We start from the raw sequence: 20,317 nt of genomic DNA, 5'->3' as shown, positions 1-20,317 counted from the left end.
AACGCATGGGTCAATATATAACTGTAGGTAGGCACAGCACCCATTCCTTCAAACTCATGTGCACGCCCACACACGTGCACACACACTCATATACACATATACAGTCATACACGCACAAATGCACAAACAGCATCAACTTTCAAGATTATTTTTTTTTAAACTCTCTAATGGTCGGCTGAGCTGCATTCATCCCTCTGATCTTCGGCTATCACTTATTGAGTTCTGACAGAGTAGAGATTATTTTCAAGTCCCACGGAGTCCAGCCCTCGTTGAGACACTATTTTACACCAGCGCACTAAACCCATACAAATTATGCTCACCTGATGGTTGCAGTTTGTACTTTTTCCCTGTGTCACTCTGAGGGTCTGGAGATCTATAAACCTTCAGGCTCTTGGAGTGACAGGGGAAAAAGAGGTGGGGCTGCACTCACGCCAGAATTGGTGGCCCCCCCCTGCTCCCACATTGACAATCAGAGACAGATCAATTTCAGGTATTCATTGTAAGCACTGACTATGTAACAGGTTGTCATTTTTATTAATTGAATGTAAAATTAAACTGTGTATTATTCAAATCTGGCATAGATCCAGTCCATAGTATGGTATGCACTGTGTCTGTTGTAAAACTAGTATGAGAATAGCATTCTATGAAATGCATTGGGCGAGTAGAGGTGACGCAAGGTCACTTTTGTGCAGAGTTGTACACTGAGATGCATCGTCTGATTTCGGGATACTCAAAACCACTTTCCTTATGAACTATTTCAACATGTTAATCTGTTTTATAACAGCAGCCTTTGACCTAAAATAATTGGTTGGAATGCTGGACTACATGATCTGCACTGTGGTAAAGGTAGGTGTGCCAACAAATTAACGGGGACAGCTGAGCCAAGACCATGCTAGAATATGATAGGGTCTCGTAAAAAATTCCAAAAAGTGTATTTCTTTAACATGCAGAAGTGTTTTAACTTTGTACATCAACACTTGTTCTTTATTCTAAACACGCAGGTATCGCTAATAATTTGCATTGAGTTGGTGTCAAAAAAGTGAAGCAAACCATTGCAAACAAATGGCATTTACTCTCCAGTCCAAAATATTATTTGCACTAGAAGTAGCTGTAAAGTAACACAAAGTAGTATTAGCGCTGCTTTGCATGTCGGTGTACCATCAGTCGTAAATGAGCATTCCCATGTACTCACCCATGGTTTTTAACTCAGTAGTCAGGGCTTTCTGCAGAAAAAAATACTCATTTTTGTGGCTGGCTTTGTCTTGAAGAAATGTTTTTTATTTCTCTTTTTTTCCTCTTTGAATGTGTGCTGTACTGTACAGCGCCTATTCAAAACGGGGAAAGTGTTAAACTATGTCTAAGCATAGTATTTTGTACTGGAAGAGAAGTCTTCCTGTGCAAACCCTATACTACCAGTACCAACACAGTGTTGCAGCCAGGCATGTCACACTAAAGTATTTCCTTAGAAGTGAGAGTTTTTCAACACAGAGAAACATTCTGGCCCCCTCCCTGATGGTAATGCTTTCAGTGAACTACGAAGCAAGTTAGAGCTTATTTGTACCTTAAATTTGTCCTACATTCTTCATATATATGTAGCAGCATTGCAGTCTATTATATGGAACGCAAGCGATTCTTGTACAGCGGCCACGCCAACCTCGCGTATTCAAAGGTGCTCTCGTGATGATGAGCAGGGCCGGCTTTAGCGATGTTGGCACCCTGTGTGACAATTTTATTTGTCACCCCCTACCCCATAATCACCTCTTTGGATTCCCTCACTTCCACCCAGCAAAAGTGCCTCTCATCTCGCCATAGCCCCTCTCTCACATACATTTCATTTGTTTTAAAGTGCTGGTAAAATCTGGCTTTACCAATACACTCAGCTGGTCACATAAAATATAGTTATGTTCTTTGCATCAGATATATTAACCGTCTGCACTACTTTATGGTGAGTCAAAACTGCCACTGGACAAAACACCTATATATATATATATATATATATATATATATATATATATATATATATATATATATATATATATCTCTCTCTCTCTCTCTCTCTCTCTCTCTCTCTCTCTCTCTCTCTCTCTCTCTCTCTCTCTCTCTCTCTCTCTCTCTCTCTCTCTCTCTCTCTCTCTCTCTCTCTCTCCCATGAACTTGTCAGCAGGTGCTTTTACGTTTATTGCTAAACACAGTGCCCCCCTGAGATTAGCACCCCCTCCCAACCAGGTCAGCACCCAGTGCGGTCACACCGCCATAAGGATGGCCCTGATAATGAGGCTTGTGACAGAATTTGGTCAAGCAAGGAAGCCCAGGTTGATCCCAGATTTTACAGTGTTACACTGTGTACTTCAACCACCAGATGGGTATCTCTTTCTGACAACAGCAACGATTCATGCTTTATCTTGAATTGAATTCTTAGAGAATTAGAGGACAGTGTGAATGATAGGCTAATCCACATTATATGCTTGGTAGTTTTACTTAATGGGATCCTTGCCTAAGGATTTAAGTGTGCTTCACAACAGACTCAAACTGCATTGAACAATTTCTTTTTGATACCAGGGAGATTTGGTGGGATTTCAAAGATGCTGAGCGAGGCTTGGATTCGAAATAGTTCCCCTTCTAACTAGATCGGCAGCTGCAGCCACAAATCTACATTGCCTCACATAAAAGCACGGCTCGTTTTGGGCTTGAGGTTCCAAGATGACCTTGAGCTGAGCCAGAGCCAGGTGTCTGACTCAAGCTTTTAGTGGCTCTACCACCTCTACATTTGGCAGGTTTCCCTAGGACTTTCTTGAATCCTGGATGTTCTCGGACACAATCTTTCAAGTGTGAGCGGCAGTAGCTCTGATTTCCAGAATCCACATTCTACAACTCCAGCAAGACGCCCCGCCCCCGCTCGTCTAAAAATATCCACGTGACACAAAGTTCCAGCCGCATATCATGTCACCGCCAACAGTCAGTTGCTCCTTAAGTGCTCTCAGTTTTATTTTGAGGTATTCGAAATGTCAAAGCCCAAATACTTAACATTCAGGGAACAGTGGTGCAAGAATTAAAAATAACACTCCGTGCGCTCACGTGCTTCTCATAAATACTGAATAACACCTGCAATGCTAGAAAAATGCACTGGACTGTTTTAATCATAAATCTTGTGCTCTGCATAAGACGAATGCCTTTGAAGACACTGGTAATAAATAAAGGAATGATGGTAGCGTTTACTGTAAAGCCAGAGATAACTGTAGTCATATTTTATTTTTCCACACAGTGTGTGGGAGGTCGACAGCACAGGGATTTCTATCCGAACAGTGTAGAGACTGTTCCATGGCACATTGTCTTTCGTAATCGCTGATTTTTTTTTATCGAGTGCGCTACAGCTCCATTCTACAAGCACGATAATGTCTAGATCTACAGCAACATTTAGTATTATACCTCGGAAGTGCGTTGCACTATTGAAACATTTTATAACACCAATATTGATACATTGTCCAATAACTCTAATTACCAGAAAAATGATTTAGGCATACATGAATTGCTTTGTGGGAAAGTTCGTCCATCAGTGAATGGACACAGCTGAAAAATAATAAACTATCCTTCCAAAGAACCTCTAATACAGCCAATCCTGTAAATTGATCAAAGTGTGAACTCAGTATATCCTGGGGCCTTTTCAGATATTCGTCCTTCTGATGTCAATAACATGACTATCACTTTGGTGCATTACATTAGAAAAAGGCATTAGTGCATAGGGACAATCCATTATGTACAGTGAACCACAAAGACGGCCTTTATTTATTTAGGAAGTCTTATAAAGTTATGACGGTTGTGTGTTTCCTTTTGGTCACTTCAGAGCTCTCCGAATAATATGATGCAGAGTTTTTGTGCTAATATGTATCTACTTGGGGCCTGATTTAGATTTCGGCCGGGCGGGGAGGAGGCGTGGATTGGGGGAGGTTACTCCATCACAACGGTGACGAATATCCCATCTTCCGAAATCGAAATCGCATTGTTTTCCGATGGGATTTAGATTTCGGCAGATGGGATATCCTTCGGCGTTGTGACGGAGTAACTCCTCCACCGAAACCTCAATCAGGCCCTTGGTTGGGTACTAATCCACACATCCTGTTCCCGAGGCACATTGCACAAGAAATTAGGGGCCAGATGTACAAGCATTAGTTTACTTGATTACCAGGTAGAGAATTTTTGAGATTCGCTATTTGGTAATCGCAAACACTAATGTAGTAAAGTAGGTTTAATATTTTTGAGATTCCCAGTGGGCCGCAAATAGACCTATCTCATGAATATTACTGAGGTAGGTCTCGGTTTGCGACCCACTGGGAATGGCAAAAAATCACAGGGATGGTGGTCGGCTGGGGTCAGTAGACTACCATGTCTGTGATTGCTTTTCAACAAAGCAATTAAAAAAAAAAAATGTAACCCATTTTCCTTAAAGGAAAATGGATGAGTTTCAAAAAGAAAAATTAAAAGTTTTCTTTTCATTTTTTAAGAGTAGGCAGTGGTCCATGAGACTACTGTCTGCTCTTAAAAATATTTTTCCAACAGTCTCAAAGGGAAAGGGTTCTCTTGTGAACCCCTTCCCATTTTTGAATGGGTTATTACCAACTTGAAGTTGGTGGTGAAAAGCAAATGTTTTGTGACCGCATTTTGGGTACAAAACATTCATATATATACTGTTAGACCTGGCATCCTTGGTGTGGTTATCCCTAACATTTTGCCCTCTTACCTCCCATTTTTCTGACTCATTTTTACTGGCTGTTAGGAATCTGTGCACTTTACCACTGCTGACCAATGCTAAAGTGCAGGTGCTTTATACTTTAAAACATGGTATCATTGGCTTCTCCTCAACTGCCATATGTAATTTACCTATAAGTCCCTAGTAAAAGGCACTACCTATGCCCAGGGCCTGTAAATTAAATGCTAGTAGTAGGCCCGCAGCACTGATTGTGCCACCCACTACAGTAGCCTTTCAAACATGCTTCAGGCCTGCCACTGCAGAGCTTGTGTGTGCAGTTTAAACTGCCATTTCGACTTGGCAAGTGTAACCACTTGCCAGGCCTAAACCTTCCTTTTTATTACATCTAAGTCACCCCTAAGGTAAGCCATAGTTAGATAGTGAAAAACTCCTACATTTGTTTTTTCAATATTGCAAAGTCCATCCCTCTCATAAGATAGCATTGGGATTACCTCAAAATATCTTCTAAGTGTAATTACCAATTGCAAAAAAACACAGATGTGGAGTTTGGTGTCTCTGGACTAACATTTTAAAACCATAACTTATGGTGAAGTCGGATTTTAAAATGTAAGTCTGAAAATGCCACTTTCAGAAAGTTGGCATTTTCTTACCTTAAACCATTCTGTGCCTTAGCATGTCTCTGAATACACATCTGATTTGGACTGGTTGACAGCTACACTTTCTGAATTCCCTCTATTCAGCAACAGGACAGTCCTTCTTCACAGGACACTCAGCTGCATCTGCATTTGTCTGCATATTGATGAGTCTTCCTGGGCAGAGGGAAGGCAAGAACTTGACACTTACATTTCAATAGTTGGTGTCCTTTCAGCACACAAAATGCTGATCACCCCCACACTGATAGCCTGGCAGACAGTGCTGAGGTGAAAGAGATCCTTGTGCACTTCAGAGAACTCCTTTGAAGTCTCCCCCAAATCAAAGGCCTTTTTGGGTTTAGGTACTGGCCCCCAAACCCCTGCAAATCCGATCTCTACTGGAGCCAAGAACACTTCGCCAGGAAAAAAGACTGCAGTTCTGACAGGAGGGACTGGGGCTGCCACTCTGCTACTGAATTGTTGTATTGGCCTACTGTTGCTGCTGTGGGAGGGACTGCCACTTTGCTGCTTGCTTTGCTGTGTTGGCCTGCTGCTTCGTTCCAGCAGTGAGAAAGACTCTACATCCTTGAAACCAAGAATCTCCAAGGGCTTGCTGGCTTGCCCTTCAAAGACTGCTTGAAACTCTCCTGGTGCTGCTGGACTCTGACCCTATGAGTCCTACCCTTGCCTTCTCTCCAGTCCTGGGCCTCAGAAGTGGGTTCTGCATCTGAACACGTCGCATCAAGGAAATGACACATCATATGCACAATCTTCAAGAATCGACACATCATCCCGAGCACGGCAGGACAATCAATGCATCGCATCCCTGTCAACGATGCAGCGGCTTCACCACTACGTGACCCGATTACGGTCTGCGCAGCTTGTCGAGGACACATTGCATTCACTTCAATAGGAATCTGATGATGACGCATCGCCCATGTGCAGCAGAAATATTGACGCATTGTCTTCCCTCATTGCTCCAACAAAAAAATGTAGTGTTCAGCAGATGCTACCTGGGTTCTGTAGCCAATCTCCCCTCCATTGTGGTCAGCCTGGATTTTGACTTTGCAACGCTCCCTTGCGAGCTCAAGGAGTCCTTCTACTGCTTTAGACTCCTAAACATTGTATGCACATTTCCTTTTTCAAAGTTCAGATCACAACTTCGACTTTTTGGGTTTTTGTCACTTTGGTCTTCTTTTACTCAGATAAATATTATCTATGTTTTCCAAACTGGTGTTGAGTCTTTTTGTGGTGTCTTTCACTGTGTTACTGCAATGAAGTGTTGCACAAATACTTTACACTTTGCCTTCCAAGTTAAGCCTGACTGCTCGGACCCAAGTAGCAAGAGTGTGAGCACAGGTTAATTTAGTTGGGGTATCTGACTTACCCTGACTAGGAATGTAGTCCCCACATGGACAGGGTGCATACCTCTGCCAAGTAGAAACCCAATTTCTAACACATACTAGTGCGATTCGGTATTAGGAATGGAAGCCCTACCTAATACCGAATCGTAAATCCAATTTGCAATTCGTTAATAGGCTACTGAATCACAAGTAGGGCTTGGTACATACCAAAAAGCATTTATCTGATCACAAATGGCCTGATTGTGACAATTATGCCATTTGTGATCAGAAAAATCCTTTGTACTTCTGGCCCAAGAGCTGCTCTGTTGCTAACATCATCTGACACATAAAGCGGATGCTGCCAGACCCTTTCCCCGGGATGTCTGGGTAGTACAGCTGGAAGATTCCTCTTTCTCAATGGGTGTCACATTAAAAAAACATTCAGAGGGCCTGACAGACCTCAGGTGTCCCATGAACTACACCTTAGGGCAAAACTACACACATTCAGATGCCTTAGTCTGTCTACCTAAAGGTGGAGACTCTAACAACACCTCCCACCAAAAACTGTGACAACATTGCACAACTCAAAGCACAACCACTGTATGCATTACTTAATTTTTAGGAAAACTAGCAAATAATCTAAACATTCTTGCCAACCACCAGCCCAGTTGCACTGAGACCATGCTCTCATGTTAAAGCTAAGAGAGGAATTATTTCTCTTGACAGTGATATTCATCTCATTAAGCCATGGAGGGCGATACTAACGTGAAAACGAAAAGAGGAACCAAGAGGCTTGATGAGAAAACAGGGCTGATTGCAGAGGCCCCCGACTCCTAAACATTGTATGCACATTTCCTTTTTCAAAGTTTATATCACAACTTCTACTTATTGGGTTTTTGTCACTTTGGTCTTCTTTTACTCAGATAAATATTATCTATGTTTTCCAAACTGGTGTTGAGACTTTTTGTGGTGTCTTTCACTGTGTTACTGCAATGAAGTGTTGCACAAATACTTTACACATTGCCTTCCAAGTTAAGCCTGACTGCTCGGACCCAAGTAGCAAGAGGGTGAGCACAGGTTAATTTAGTTGGGGTATCTGACTTACCCTGACTAGGAATGTAGTCCCCACTTGGACAGGGTGCATACCTCTGCCAAGTAGAAACCCAATTTCTAACACATACTAGTGCGATTCGGTATTAGGAATGGAAGCCCTACCTAATACCGAATCGTAAATTCAATTTGCAATTTGTTAATAGGCTACTGAATCACAAGTAGGGCTTGGTACATACCAAAAAGCATTTTTCTGATCACAAATGGCCTGATTGTGACAATCATGCCATTTGTGATCAGAAAAATCCTTTGTACTTCTAGCCCAAGAGCTGCCCTGTTGCTAACATCATCTGACACATAAAGCGGACGCTGCCAGACCCTTTCCCTGGAATGTATGGGTAGTACAGCTGGAAGATTCCTCTTTTTTCAATGGGTGTCACATTAAAAAAACATTCAGAGGGCCTGACAGACCTCAGGTGTCCCATGAACTACACCTTAGGGCAAAACTACACACATTCAGATGCCTTAGTCTGTCTACCTAAAGGTGGAGACTCTAACAACACCTCCCACCAAAAACTGTGACAACATTGCACAATTCAAAGCAGAACCACTGGATGCATTACTTCATTTTTAGGAAAAGTAGCAAATAATCTAAACATTTCTTGCCAACCACCAGCCCAGTTGCACTGAGACCATGCTCTCATGTTAAAGCTAAGAGAGGAATTATTTCTCTTGGCAGTGATATTCATCTCATTAAGCCATGGAGGGCGATACTAACGTGAAAACGAAAAGAGGAAGCAAGAGGCTTGATGAGAAAACAGGGCTGATTGCAGAGGCCCCCTGACTTTTTGCCCCCATTTTTCACTTTTTGCTCGTGTTTTCCTGACTCTAATGGTACTCTGGGTACTGTTAACCACTCCAAGGGCATGTGCTCTGTGTAAAATCAGTATGCAAATTAGGAAAATTATAATTGACTAAGTCAACCTACCTATAAGTCCCTAGTATGTGGTAGGACATGTAGGTTTAGGGACCCCAGCATAGGTGGTGCCCCCTGAGGTTCCCAGTGTCATTTTAAAGGCAGGCCTGGCTTGCTGGCTGCTTTTAAATTAAAGTTACATGCAGATTCGACTTTGGAATTAAAAGTAGTTCCAAAGTCTCAAACTACCTTATTTTTACATATATGTCACCCCTAAGGTGTGCCCTATGTGCCCCTAGGGCTGGGTGCCATGTAACTATAAGCAGGGACCTTGAAAAAATATTTGTATAAGCCCTGGTGACGTAAAACAGCCTAATTTGTTTTTCCCTCATTGTAGTGAATGGCCTTCATAGGCAAGAATGGGGAGACTTTATTTTAATTTTAAAAGTCCCCTTAAGTAACAGATACAAGAAGTTTGGTATCAAATAAATGGTTATAATAAATCCCACAACTTCCAGTTGTGGGATTTAATATAACTTGTTCAGGTAAGGAGTTTAAAACTTTGCCTGAAAAGTTGCCAACATCAGCCCTGCAGTGTTTTTGCTGCTTTGCTCTGATTGGCCAGTCTCTGGCAGCCTGGCCAGGCTGCCTGGATGAGGTGTGAAGTGGCCTGGCTCCAGACCCAGAAATGTGCCTGGGGGAAGAGATCTCCCCTCAGCAGATGGGGAAGCAGAAAGGGGGGAGGGCTGCCAAACTGGTCTTTAAAGGCAGGGAAGGACATTTGGAGCAACCCAACAACACCCTCACATCCTGCAAACCCAGACAATTAGGTGCCCCATTGATTAGATTAGGAGAGGGCAGGAGAGGGGTGTGTTTAGGATTTTTAGCCCCACCAGTGGGTGGGCTCAGCCAGATGTAACCTCCAAAAATCACTTTCAGTCATGATGGATTTTTGAGGAATGTTGCTCCCTGGGATCGATTTTTGCCACACTTTAGATTGGAGAACCAGGACCCCACTGTTTTTCACCCAGGCGAAAGGATAAAACTGGCAGACCTGCCCCACACCTCAGATCCCTACCATACCCCTATCAGATTCCAACAAGGAAGAACTACAGAAGAAGAAGGACTGCCCTGCTGAACCCCTGACCTGCACCTGGACACTGCACTCTGGAGGACTGCACTAGCTGCACACTTGGGCTTCACCACAAGAAGGAGTTTGCCTGGCTTCAACTGGTTCAAGGAGGGACTCCCTGTTTGCTGCAGGTGAAAACTTGCTAACCCCTGAAGAAACTAACCAGCTGACCACTGCCCAGTGGCCAAAAAGGCGTTTGCACCAGGTGCATTCTGGGAGTTGTAGTCCACACCCTCAAGGAACATCTCAGAGCTTCTGGAACCTTGGGGTGAGCGGTGGACCTCAAAAAACCCTTAAAGGAACATCTGGAAGAAGATCCAGAAGTTTGGAGAAGTTTGGAGAACTTTTGGAAAAAAGCTCCATAAAGGGACCGACCCGCCTCGGCACTTCTAGCCGGCTTGCCTCAACCGCGACGCGGCCTGACTTGCAGGTTCGTCCCGGTGAAGAAAATATCCGAAAAAATGGCTAAGTCCGAACGTAGGAAGTTGACCAGGACCTCCCAGGCCGTGTACCCGAAGAGGGCTCCAAGGACGTCAGATCAAGATTCAGGTTTCCCCTGGTCGAAGGATTTTCACCTTGAAAAAACGATTAAGCCCGAAGGTAAAAATCTCCACCGAGGGCTCCCATGACGCGTATCCGAAGAAGAGTTCCAGGAGGCCGGATTGGACTGGTGACTTGGTCCCGCTGAAGAAAATCTCCAGAAAAACGACTAAGTCCTAAGGTAAACTTTTGACCGAGGCTGCCCGCGGGCTGTAGCTGAGCTGGGCTCCATCGTGGTTGGCCTTAAACTTTGACTTTGCCCCGCAACTAGATGACCAGATTGGCGCTTTTTGTTTCTATGCGCTAGAAAGGTTTAATTCTTTAAAAATTCATATCTCCGGTTCCCCTTATCTGATTTTATTCGTTTTCGTGTCATTTGAAAGATAAAAATATAATCAATTTTTACAAACTGGTGTTGGATTTTCTTTATGTTTTGTGTTTTACTTATTTACTGTTTTGTGATTTTTAAATGCTTTAAAAATATGTCTCCTAAGGTAAGCCTTGTCACTCGTTGCCAAGCTACCAAGGGTTGAGGTGGGTTTAATTTATTGAGACCTAGCTGGACCTAAGTGGAGGTTAGTGGCCTATTGCTAAGTGTAGGTCCTTATCTGCCCTTGCCAATAACCCATTTTCCAACACTTGAATTATGGAAAGTTAAGCTCCCAATTACTCCCCAATTACTATATTTCGCGGGGCCTAATAACGTACTTAATGCACAAAAACTTCACCTGAGGACTCTGGCTGCTGAAAGCCGATGAAATCATGAAGTGAAACTCTGGGTGAAAATGAGCAATTACCAGCAGATTCATAAGAAGTGTTCCTGATTGCCCAGGCAATAATCCGTTTGTCAGTGGAACTTGGGGGTTCCACTTGTAACTATCAATATTTCCACAGCAACAGACATACCAGTACCAGCGATAGCAGTAATTTTAGGGTCAGAAATACCAGGGAAAATACTGGGGCACTCATTAAAGGCCTTTAGACAAATAAAAAAGTGGAGTAATTCTTCAGACCTGTGCTTGTTAGCCATACATATTGTACCACATTGATAGTTTTCCAGCAGTGCTTGGTTTGTAAAATAATATTAATAATCATTATTATTATTATAGGGGACTAACGTTTTTCTTAAGTTCCTGCTGCAGCTGAATTACAGAGTTGCCAAATACCATGTCTGCCTTCTTTGATTCCACATCATGTCTCTCTCACTTTATCACAAGCCTGCAGGTTCTTCTTTGTCTTGTTTCCCCCCTAAGTTGCAGTTTTCCTATTGTTTCTCTTCCTCTTTCATGCTCTCTTTTCTGTCTTTACCCCCAAAGTTTTATCATGAAACATAAGTCCTGGTACGAATGTCGATCACCTGCAACCAGTCACATACATACCCTGTGAGACATGTCAGCCTTAGGGTGGTCTTCCCTCAAATGTTTTGCCTTCCCCCTCCTATTTTTCTGAGAAATTTTTTTTTGAAGGCCTTAGGACTCTGTGCACTTCACCACTGCTAACCAGTGCTACAGTGCTTGTGTTCACTCCCTAAAACAAGTCCCTAGTAAAGTGATATACTATATACATAGGACTGGTACAATAAATGCTACCAAGGGGCCTGTAGCACTAACTGTGCCACCCACTTAAGTAGCCCCTTAAAATATATCCCAGGTCTGCCACTGCAGCCTGTCTGCAGTTTTAAATTTTCAGTTCGACTTGGCAAAATTACCTGCTTCTCAGGCTTAAAACTCAATTTTTAATACACATAATTCACCGCAAAGGCAGACCCTGACAGTTAACAGGACAGGGTGTATTGTAATTGAAATGCTGGGCATGGCTTTTTAGGTTTTACAAGTCCTGGCAGTGAAAAACTCACAGATTTGTATTCAGTATTGTGAGGCCTACCAGCTTGAAGGATAACATTGCGTTACCATATTACATTTAATAAGCTCTAACTTTTGATGGGGAATAGGCAGGAAAGTCATGATTGGTGTCTAAGACATAATTTTAAATCCTCCTTAATGGCATTGTCATATTTTAAGTCATGATTCTAAAAATTCCACTTTTAGAAAGTTGGCATTTTTCTTGTCCTAACAATTCAGACCCTGCAGCATGTTACTGGGTCACATGAATAGGTGTTGTTGACAGTTGCCCTTTGTGTATTCCTCCTAGACAGCGACACGATGGAGGGACTATGTGTTGCCTTGATGTGCCATCTCAGGCAGGATGCTACCCTAGCAGAGGCTACCCTGGTATGCTTAGGTGACAAGGAGATGGTGCCCAAAGCCCATGTGCCTTTCAATGCTTCAAATTATAGGCACCATCAATGGGCAGAAGGTGGAAGCTCTGAAGTATATGAGAGCCAGCATAAGTACTGTCAGGGATCATCTGGTATCCTCAGAGGAGGTGAAACCCTATAAATTCCACCAGGTTGTAGCAGCAGACAACCGTGAGAGTCACTACCCAATGGCTCTGATTCTCTTTGAGTAGGGGGTTTCATGCCTGTTAATTGTCTGTTCAGCAATGACCTAGAGCACAATATCTAAAAGGGAGTAGAGCCCAGGTCACACTTGGAGATGTTAGGGTTGCCTGAGTGGGTCTGCATTGCCACATGGCCCATAGCTTTAAAGGGAAGGCGTCAGGGAATCCTGCAGCCTGGAAAAATGGCCAGGTATCTGTCAAGAAAGGGAAGGTCAGGGAACATGGGAAACCATCTTCTGAAACTCCCTCAGTACAGGTTGATGGGGCACCTGAGGTGGTCTCTCTGGAGCCTACTGGGGATGGTACGGTTGCCCTGGAAGTCCTGCCTGAGCTTGTTGGACTGCAAGTTGTACGTTGGCCCACCAGAGAGGAGTTCGGTAAGGCATAGAAGGTGGTTTGAGAAGACAAGATAAGGACCAGGCACTTGGTGACCCCTCTAGTGATCACCTCATATTGGCTAGATTTACCTCCTAAATAGTGAGCTTAAAGCACCTGTACATGGGACAACATGTGTTGGTGATCCCCCACTGCTACAGGCCCTTCCTACCAGAACTGGCTCATGATATACCCCTGGTAGGACATCTGGGCAGGACAATAACTTTGCAAAGCCTGTCTCATATTTTTATTGGCCCTGAATGCATTCTGCAGGACATTTCCCACCTGCCAGACCAGTGAGAAAAGAGGGAAAAGGCTCAAGGCTCCCCTAAATCCCTTATCTGTATTGTTGGCACCCCCTTTAAAAGGGTGGGCATCAGCATTGTTGGACCCTTGGATCCCAAAACTGCCTTAGGCAATAGGTTTATCCTGGTTTTGGTGGACCATGCCATCAGATACACAGATGCCATCCCTCTGTGATCTGTTCCTGCAGTGGGTAGGGCCATGACAAGGATTTTTACCCGAATACAATTTCCCAAGGAAGTGGTGTCTGACAAGTGCACCACCTTCACGTCAACCTACATGCAGTCCATGTGGGATGATTGTGTAGAGTAACCTATAAGATCTCCACACCCTATCAGCCTCAAATAAATGAGATTGTTGAGAGATTTAAGAAGGCCTGAAAGGCATGATTATGGGCCTACTTGAACCCATCAAAGGGAAGTCAGATATCCTATTACTATGCCTGCTCTTTGACCATAGGGAGGTACCACTGAAAGGAGTTGGGTTTAGCCCATTTGAACCTCTCTATAGACACTCTGTTAGGGAACCTCTCAGGGCGGTTAAGGAGGGGTGGGAGCAAGTGTGATTAGTTAGATGCTAGCCCTCACAAACCTGTTGCAAATTCTGGAAGAAGGCTTATGAGAACCTAAAAGCCAACAAGCAAGTCAGGAAACTCTGGCATGACTGGAAAGCTTCTCTGGGCGAGATTCAACCTGGCCAGAAAGTTTGGGTAATGGAGCTAGTGGAGTCCCAGGCCCTCTAAGAGCATTTCCACTGGGCCTTGTGAGCTGAAGGAGAAAAAGGGGGCGGCCACCTACCTGTTAGTCCTCGAGACTCCCAGAAAACCCTTAAGGGTACTCCATATAAACTTCCTCAAACAAACCTTTGAGGGATCTGGGGTCACCATGCTTCTAGTTACAGATGATGGAGTGGAGGAGACTGAGCTTCTCTCTGACTTCTTATCCTCCAAAGTGAAAGATGGGTTAGTGGAAGGTGTCAACCTCATCCGTACTTCAACCACTGAGCAGCAGAGAGACTGTGGCCAAGTGTTGGGACAGTTTTCCTCCCTGTTCTCCCTCAGTCGTGGGCTTACACACCAGCCCTGCCAACTGCCATGCATCATGGGTTATGATAATGCTTTTCAGTGCATTTTCTCACAAACCTGCACTGAAAAGCAATGTCACGCAATTTAAGCCCCTTGATGCTTAGCATTATTGCTCCGAGCACTATCATTGTGGCAGTGTACAGCCAGTACGAGATATCAGCCAATGTTAATGACTGTGTGTTCGGGCTGGGAGAGAGCTTCACTCAGGGCTCAAAGGGAGGTGAGGTTGCCATGGATTCACCAAGGCAAGGGCTTGTTGCTAATATATGGTCACAGTGTTGTCAGCTCGTCCTCACCCTTTGCTGTGGTTGTGGTGTTGCTGCAGTACGTCATAGGCATTTTTCTGACATCTACTCAACGAGTCAAGATGTTTTGCAAACCTGGTTCTCAGGTCTCCAAACAGAGGTTCAGCTGGTGGTTGAGATACAATGTTTTGCCTCCCTGGACCACCGACCAAGCCACGGTGGTATTTTCTCCCTCCACTTCAAAGTTTTGTCTTGTGTATTTCAGTTGTGTAGATGAACCAAAATGAACAGTCTGCTGAAGTTAATTTGCACAGCAGATGAAGAATAGTGGGCTTGCTTGCCTGATGGAAGTTGTAAACCTAAAGCTTGAATTAGTAAGCTGCTCCAGAGCATAGATGTCATGTACTTTCAATGTAATTTCTCTTTTTTTTATTTATAGTACATATTCTGACTGCCTGAACCCAAATGTTGCCATGTATGTAAAAACCTAGATCAGCCATTGTGGATTGCATATGCTTCTTACGTGGTACTTGGCAAGATTGTGTTCGGTATTTAGATTGCTCGCTGTACTTTCTAAAAAGCACATCATATACAAAATACTAAAAAGAAATGAAAGAAGCATGTGCAATCCATGATGGATAATATCCGTGCTTTACATAAATGACAACTTTCTTTTCATTTGCTTTTTAGAAAATCATTGCATTTAACTGCAGCCACAGTGTCTCTCTCTGTCACTGTATGTGCAAAATTAACATTTATAGTCCCTGTAGCTGGCAGATATATTTGAAAAAATGTGAAGGATAATGTGCTAAAACTTAATTGCTATATTCGTTGTTATGAATGTGCGTTGTATTAAGTTGTATTTCTCATAGTTCTGTGCAATGGAAATCATTTGCACGTAGGTGGTTTAGAAATCAACGGTTTGGTTTGCTTTGAAGTTACATTTTAGTGTCTCCTCTCTATCCAATATCATGCTATGAATCTGTGTACTGTCTTTGTCAAAACATTATAAAGAATCTGCTGAAACATTGTGTCATTTCAACTTTTGATATTTGCTTTAGACATGCAGTCATTTTAGACTTTAAATGCTTTTATGTTTTGCATTGCAGCCTTACACATTTTAGAACTAATGTTTTATTTAGAGAAGCATTTTTCACATCTGCTATCTGTATTCAGAACTGGCAAATTGGTATTTTTGATGTGGAAAGGATTATTCATATGTGGTTCTTTTGGATTGATAATTTATTATTATTATTATTATTTGACTTCTCTAATTCCCTGATTATGATTAAAGTTTGCAAAACTGAGAACTGGAGAAACATATTGGTGTACATTTTCTTTAATGTTCTTGGCTGAATGTTTGAGAATTGGATTCTCCCTTTCCCTGTTAATTGAACCTTTTCAATATTAACTGGCAAAGTAGTTAAACAATCAGGGTGAAACTGGTCTTGGGTTGCTTATTTTCTGCTTCAGGAAGGACCATGGCTGGCAGTTTGGGCTGGACTGTTCCTACTGGAACAGAGTCAAGACTGATTTGCATGTGGATCGGTCTAAAAGGAGTTGGCATGGTGGTCAAAAGAACAATGAGTTGGAATGCTACCCAAAGGTATTGCCAGGGGTTTGACTTACAGCAAGCATTGCTCTCATCACCTTCTGTGGCTGTCCACAGTTCAACTGAATGCTTACAAACTGACTGTCGGAATGCTGTCGCACAAACACATTTTTCTGTCTTAGTTGGGTTCCCAGCCAGAATATCACTATCAATCTTGTACCATTCCTGGGGAAGCGATTTGTACTATATCTTTACAGCTCCGACTGAGTTAATGGCTACATTAAAGTACAGAATATCCACTTTACTCCTTAGGGATCTGTCCATTACAGGCCAGGCCACACTAACAAATTAAATCTCAGTGATCCAATCATCCACCTAGTCTAAAACAAATCGACTCCTTAACCACCTTGGGTTCGCTCTCAATGTTCCTTTTGGGCAGATGTGATATCCCATGATTTTGTGAGTCATTTCAGGAAACACATTTCTATCCACGTAATCTGCAGTGGGCTGTAACATGCAATCTCTGTTGAGCATATTGAAGAATTGTTGAAAATCTTTGTCACAAAATCAGCACACATGTATGAGACCCGGCTGAGATGCTTCCTGGATATTAAAAACTCGACAGCTTCCCATCTCCTTTAGGCTAGGACTAATCCCTAAGCACCCCATTGAAGCTCTGCTGGCATCCCGCGCTGATGCCACTGCCTGGCTTTCATAGTAACACCACCCTGATCAAGGAGTGAAGAGAAAGATGATCAGAGCATCCAGAAACCTTCACTGCCCCCACCACAGATCCCTGGTTGACCAAATACCAAAGCAGTTTCTTGTCACTTCCCTTCCATACATTGTGTACATTATGTTTGAGTAGTAAATTGTAACTCTAACACTATTTTAATCCTTAAATACCACATCACGATTTTTATGAATTTAGGAGTAATAAATAATAGAAGTAAATGCAGCATCTAGTACCTACTATGGATGTTGTGCTCGTAAATGAAGTGTGTTGTCCCATTCGGTGCATTGGAGCTCTAGGGGAGAACATGGAGGTGCGAGGAATGAAGCATACTGGGGGTACTCGAGAAAAAATAGGCTAACCTTTCCTCTGAAGACACACCTGTTCTGGTGATGTGTAGTGATGCTGACTCTAACAGTGCTTAAATGCCTTTCCTGAATGCACATTTTCACTATTATGAATGATAAATAGGCACACTGGCAATGACCTTGGTGAACTTCTGAGCAGAATTTGAGATGGTAGAATTTAGGTATATGTATGGACAATGAGGGTGCATGCAGCAATGCTTTCTCTGAGTTCTTGATTTAGAGATAGTGGCATAAATAGGGAATTAGGGCTCTGTCATTCTGGCGCAACGATGTTAGGTATATTTAGACAGTAATATGTTTTACGTGGAGCAATCTACAGCCTATCCAAATATTTGTATATCTTGAGATTAATTTGCCATACCTTCTATAGCTTCCGTGCAGTACCATGCTCGTTCGATTCTAAAACATCATTAGAAGATTTTCTATCCACATAGGCTAATCCAGTAATATAACCTGTTTCAATATGTGACTGAACTCGTTGCATACCTCTGAATTCACAATCGCACAGTATGCAGCAACAATTGTCGACGTAAAAAAACACATCCTTAACAATTGACCACGCACAGGCTTTGTTACTAGCCTCCTCCAAGGAAACCACATTCATACTTCATTTCTGCTCTTTTTCTTCAAGGTATGAAGCCCGATTCAGAAGAAAACTTCTTGAATTCACAGATTCTAACAACATAGCTTCCCTGTTTCTCACGGCTGCCAATCGTTGGTTGGAAATCCGCATGGCAAGTACAATATTTTGTTTTGAAAGACTGAAATGTTTCCTTCTCAAACATATAATTTGCAAACCAAAAAAACAGCTATTAGACTCAAAACCCCATTTAAAGTTGAACATAAAAACCATAGTGAGAAACATATTTACTTGTGCAAGAATCATAAAGAATACTGACAAAAGAATGTGTCTTCATGTCGTGAATGAATTCAATTGCATAAGAAAACTGACTACATGTTCATAAAGTCATGAATAGTGTCATGTACAAATAATACTCATAATTATTTAAAAACAGTTGACACATTACATCACTGCATGAATTGATACCAGAATGATCTGTCAATGGATCCCTCAACTCCCAAGAAAAAGAACCCATCATAACTCCAAGGAGGACATAAATGATAAAACTCAACTAATACAAATGTATATACACTTTTTTGCGAATCTCAATGTTCTTAACGTTTGTGTTAGCTTTAAAATAACACTAAATCATATTTTGTTTCCAATTCTCTTTTCTACATAACACGAGGAAATATTTCTTCTATTAAAATATTCGCACCTGTGTTTCATTGTCAGATGAATACTTAGGGGCCAATTTAGAATTTGTTGAACAGGGTTCTATGTGGCAAAGAACCCCGTTTGTCACACCCTCGATCTATCTGTTTCATTTTGAGTTGGGTAGATCCTTATCTTTCTGATAGCAGTGCCCCCTAGCTCTGTTATTGGAAAGTATGCTTCTATGGGCCAATTGAGCAGGGCCCATCCGAGTAAGGACATCAGACTAATCACTGCAATCAGCGAAGATGTTCTGATGTATTTTTTTCTTTCCGCCACTGCCAGGAAAAATCGGCAATACCAGACAGAAAAAAAAGAAATGGTTGTTTTGTTTTTGAAACGCAAAAATGTATGGTGCACTGCCACATGAACGATGGCATTCATGGGGTTCTTTAATTACCTTCTTAGCATAGTCCTGAAGATGATCTCACTATTTAGTTAACCAAGAGACAGAAATGTCGAAGCATGTTTCCTCTACTTACCATGTCATAAACATCGACTACATTGTTCACATTTGTATATCAGATCACCAGCAGACAACTAACTGCAATGGACCTTTTCTTGTCAATATTGGACCAGCGTGTACTTGACCCTCATCCATAAAAATCTATAATTAAAATGTTTTCCGGGTCTTAGAAGTGCTACATTCTAGAATGCATAACCGCACGTTTATTAATATGTTGTAAACTAAGTTATATAATTTGCTGCTAAAATCCTTCTGGAAGAATTAAACTTTTACCCCACATGTACACCTCTTGGGTAATTTGTTTCTGTTCACTTGTGTTTTCTCTCTTACTCTCAATTAACAACAAATAGTTCATATCACCAATGGGCTATGGTTTACAAGCAGATATCTAATTTTACCTGCAAACAAGACCCTATACTAGCAATTTCCATTCCAGGAGTTCAGTTAGGTTAATTCAAGAAATACATCAGGGCCAAGGAGAGCTTGAGAGAGCTGTCAAAGGGTGCTTAGTCCCGGGCATTCAAGATACATATCACTGAATATCATAACCTGATGGAAGATTTTCCATGGGGATGCTTTGAGCCATCAATTGGAAACTATAAACATCTCAGTAAAACATGAAAAGGACCAAATATCATCGGCCAATCAATCAGTCACAATGTTGATTTCGGAAAATAACATTTCCATACTGCACACTTTGAAAAAATATATATTACACCAAAACAGTATGCAATACGATATGTCTCTAAGTAATCGTCACTAACAAAAAGCAGAAAACAGGATAATGTAAACAGCCTAGAGGTATAAAGCACAAGTGCGTTTTTGTTTAAAACCTTTTCAAGCAACAAGAATATCTTTCTATTGTTGCACAAACTCAAGCCAGGGCAATCTTTATCATGGGTCAAAAGTAAAAAATAATTACTCACCAGAAAAGAATCCACTGATATATTTTGAATGGTTTTCAAGGAAGTGTGCAAATGCTCTCGCCCTTCAACTGTGGTGAAACATATATCAATAATCTGGCACAGAAAACCATAAATTGTGCTTCTTTACTATTTAATGTATGCATTTCATCATGTCCATTATAATCCAGAATACTGTAAATCCGATAAACGCTATTCTAAATCTGTGGGAAAT

General features: G+C 42.1%; 1 protein-coding gene across 3 annotated transcripts in view; it reads left to right on the top strand.

Annotated features, from left to right (window-relative positions):
• Nucleotides 1-20,317, top strand: part of ABCC8 (ATP binding cassette subfamily C member 8) — an 848,693-nt gene that overhangs the window by 715,156 nt on the left and 113,220 nt on the right. For all 3 annotated transcript variants that reach the window (XM_069223742.1, XM_069223743.1, XM_069223745.1), the window contains one exon: nucleotides 18,070-18,172. In XM_069223742.1, the coding sequence (XP_069079843.1) occupies nucleotides 18,070-18,172 (103 nt within the window). The remainder of the gene's footprint in view (nucleotides 1-18,069; nucleotides 18,173-20,317) is intronic.

Source organism: Pleurodeles waltl, chromosome 3_1, assembly GCF_031143425.1.
Source record: "Pleurodeles waltl isolate 20211129_DDA chromosome 3_1, aPleWal1.hap1.20221129, whole genome shotgun sequence".
NCBI lineage: Eukaryota > Metazoa > Chordata > Amphibia > Caudata > Salamandridae > Pleurodeles > Pleurodeles waltl.
The sequence above is the reverse complement of the archived record's forward strand: the minus strand, read 5'-3'. Positions and strand labels throughout refer to the sequence as shown.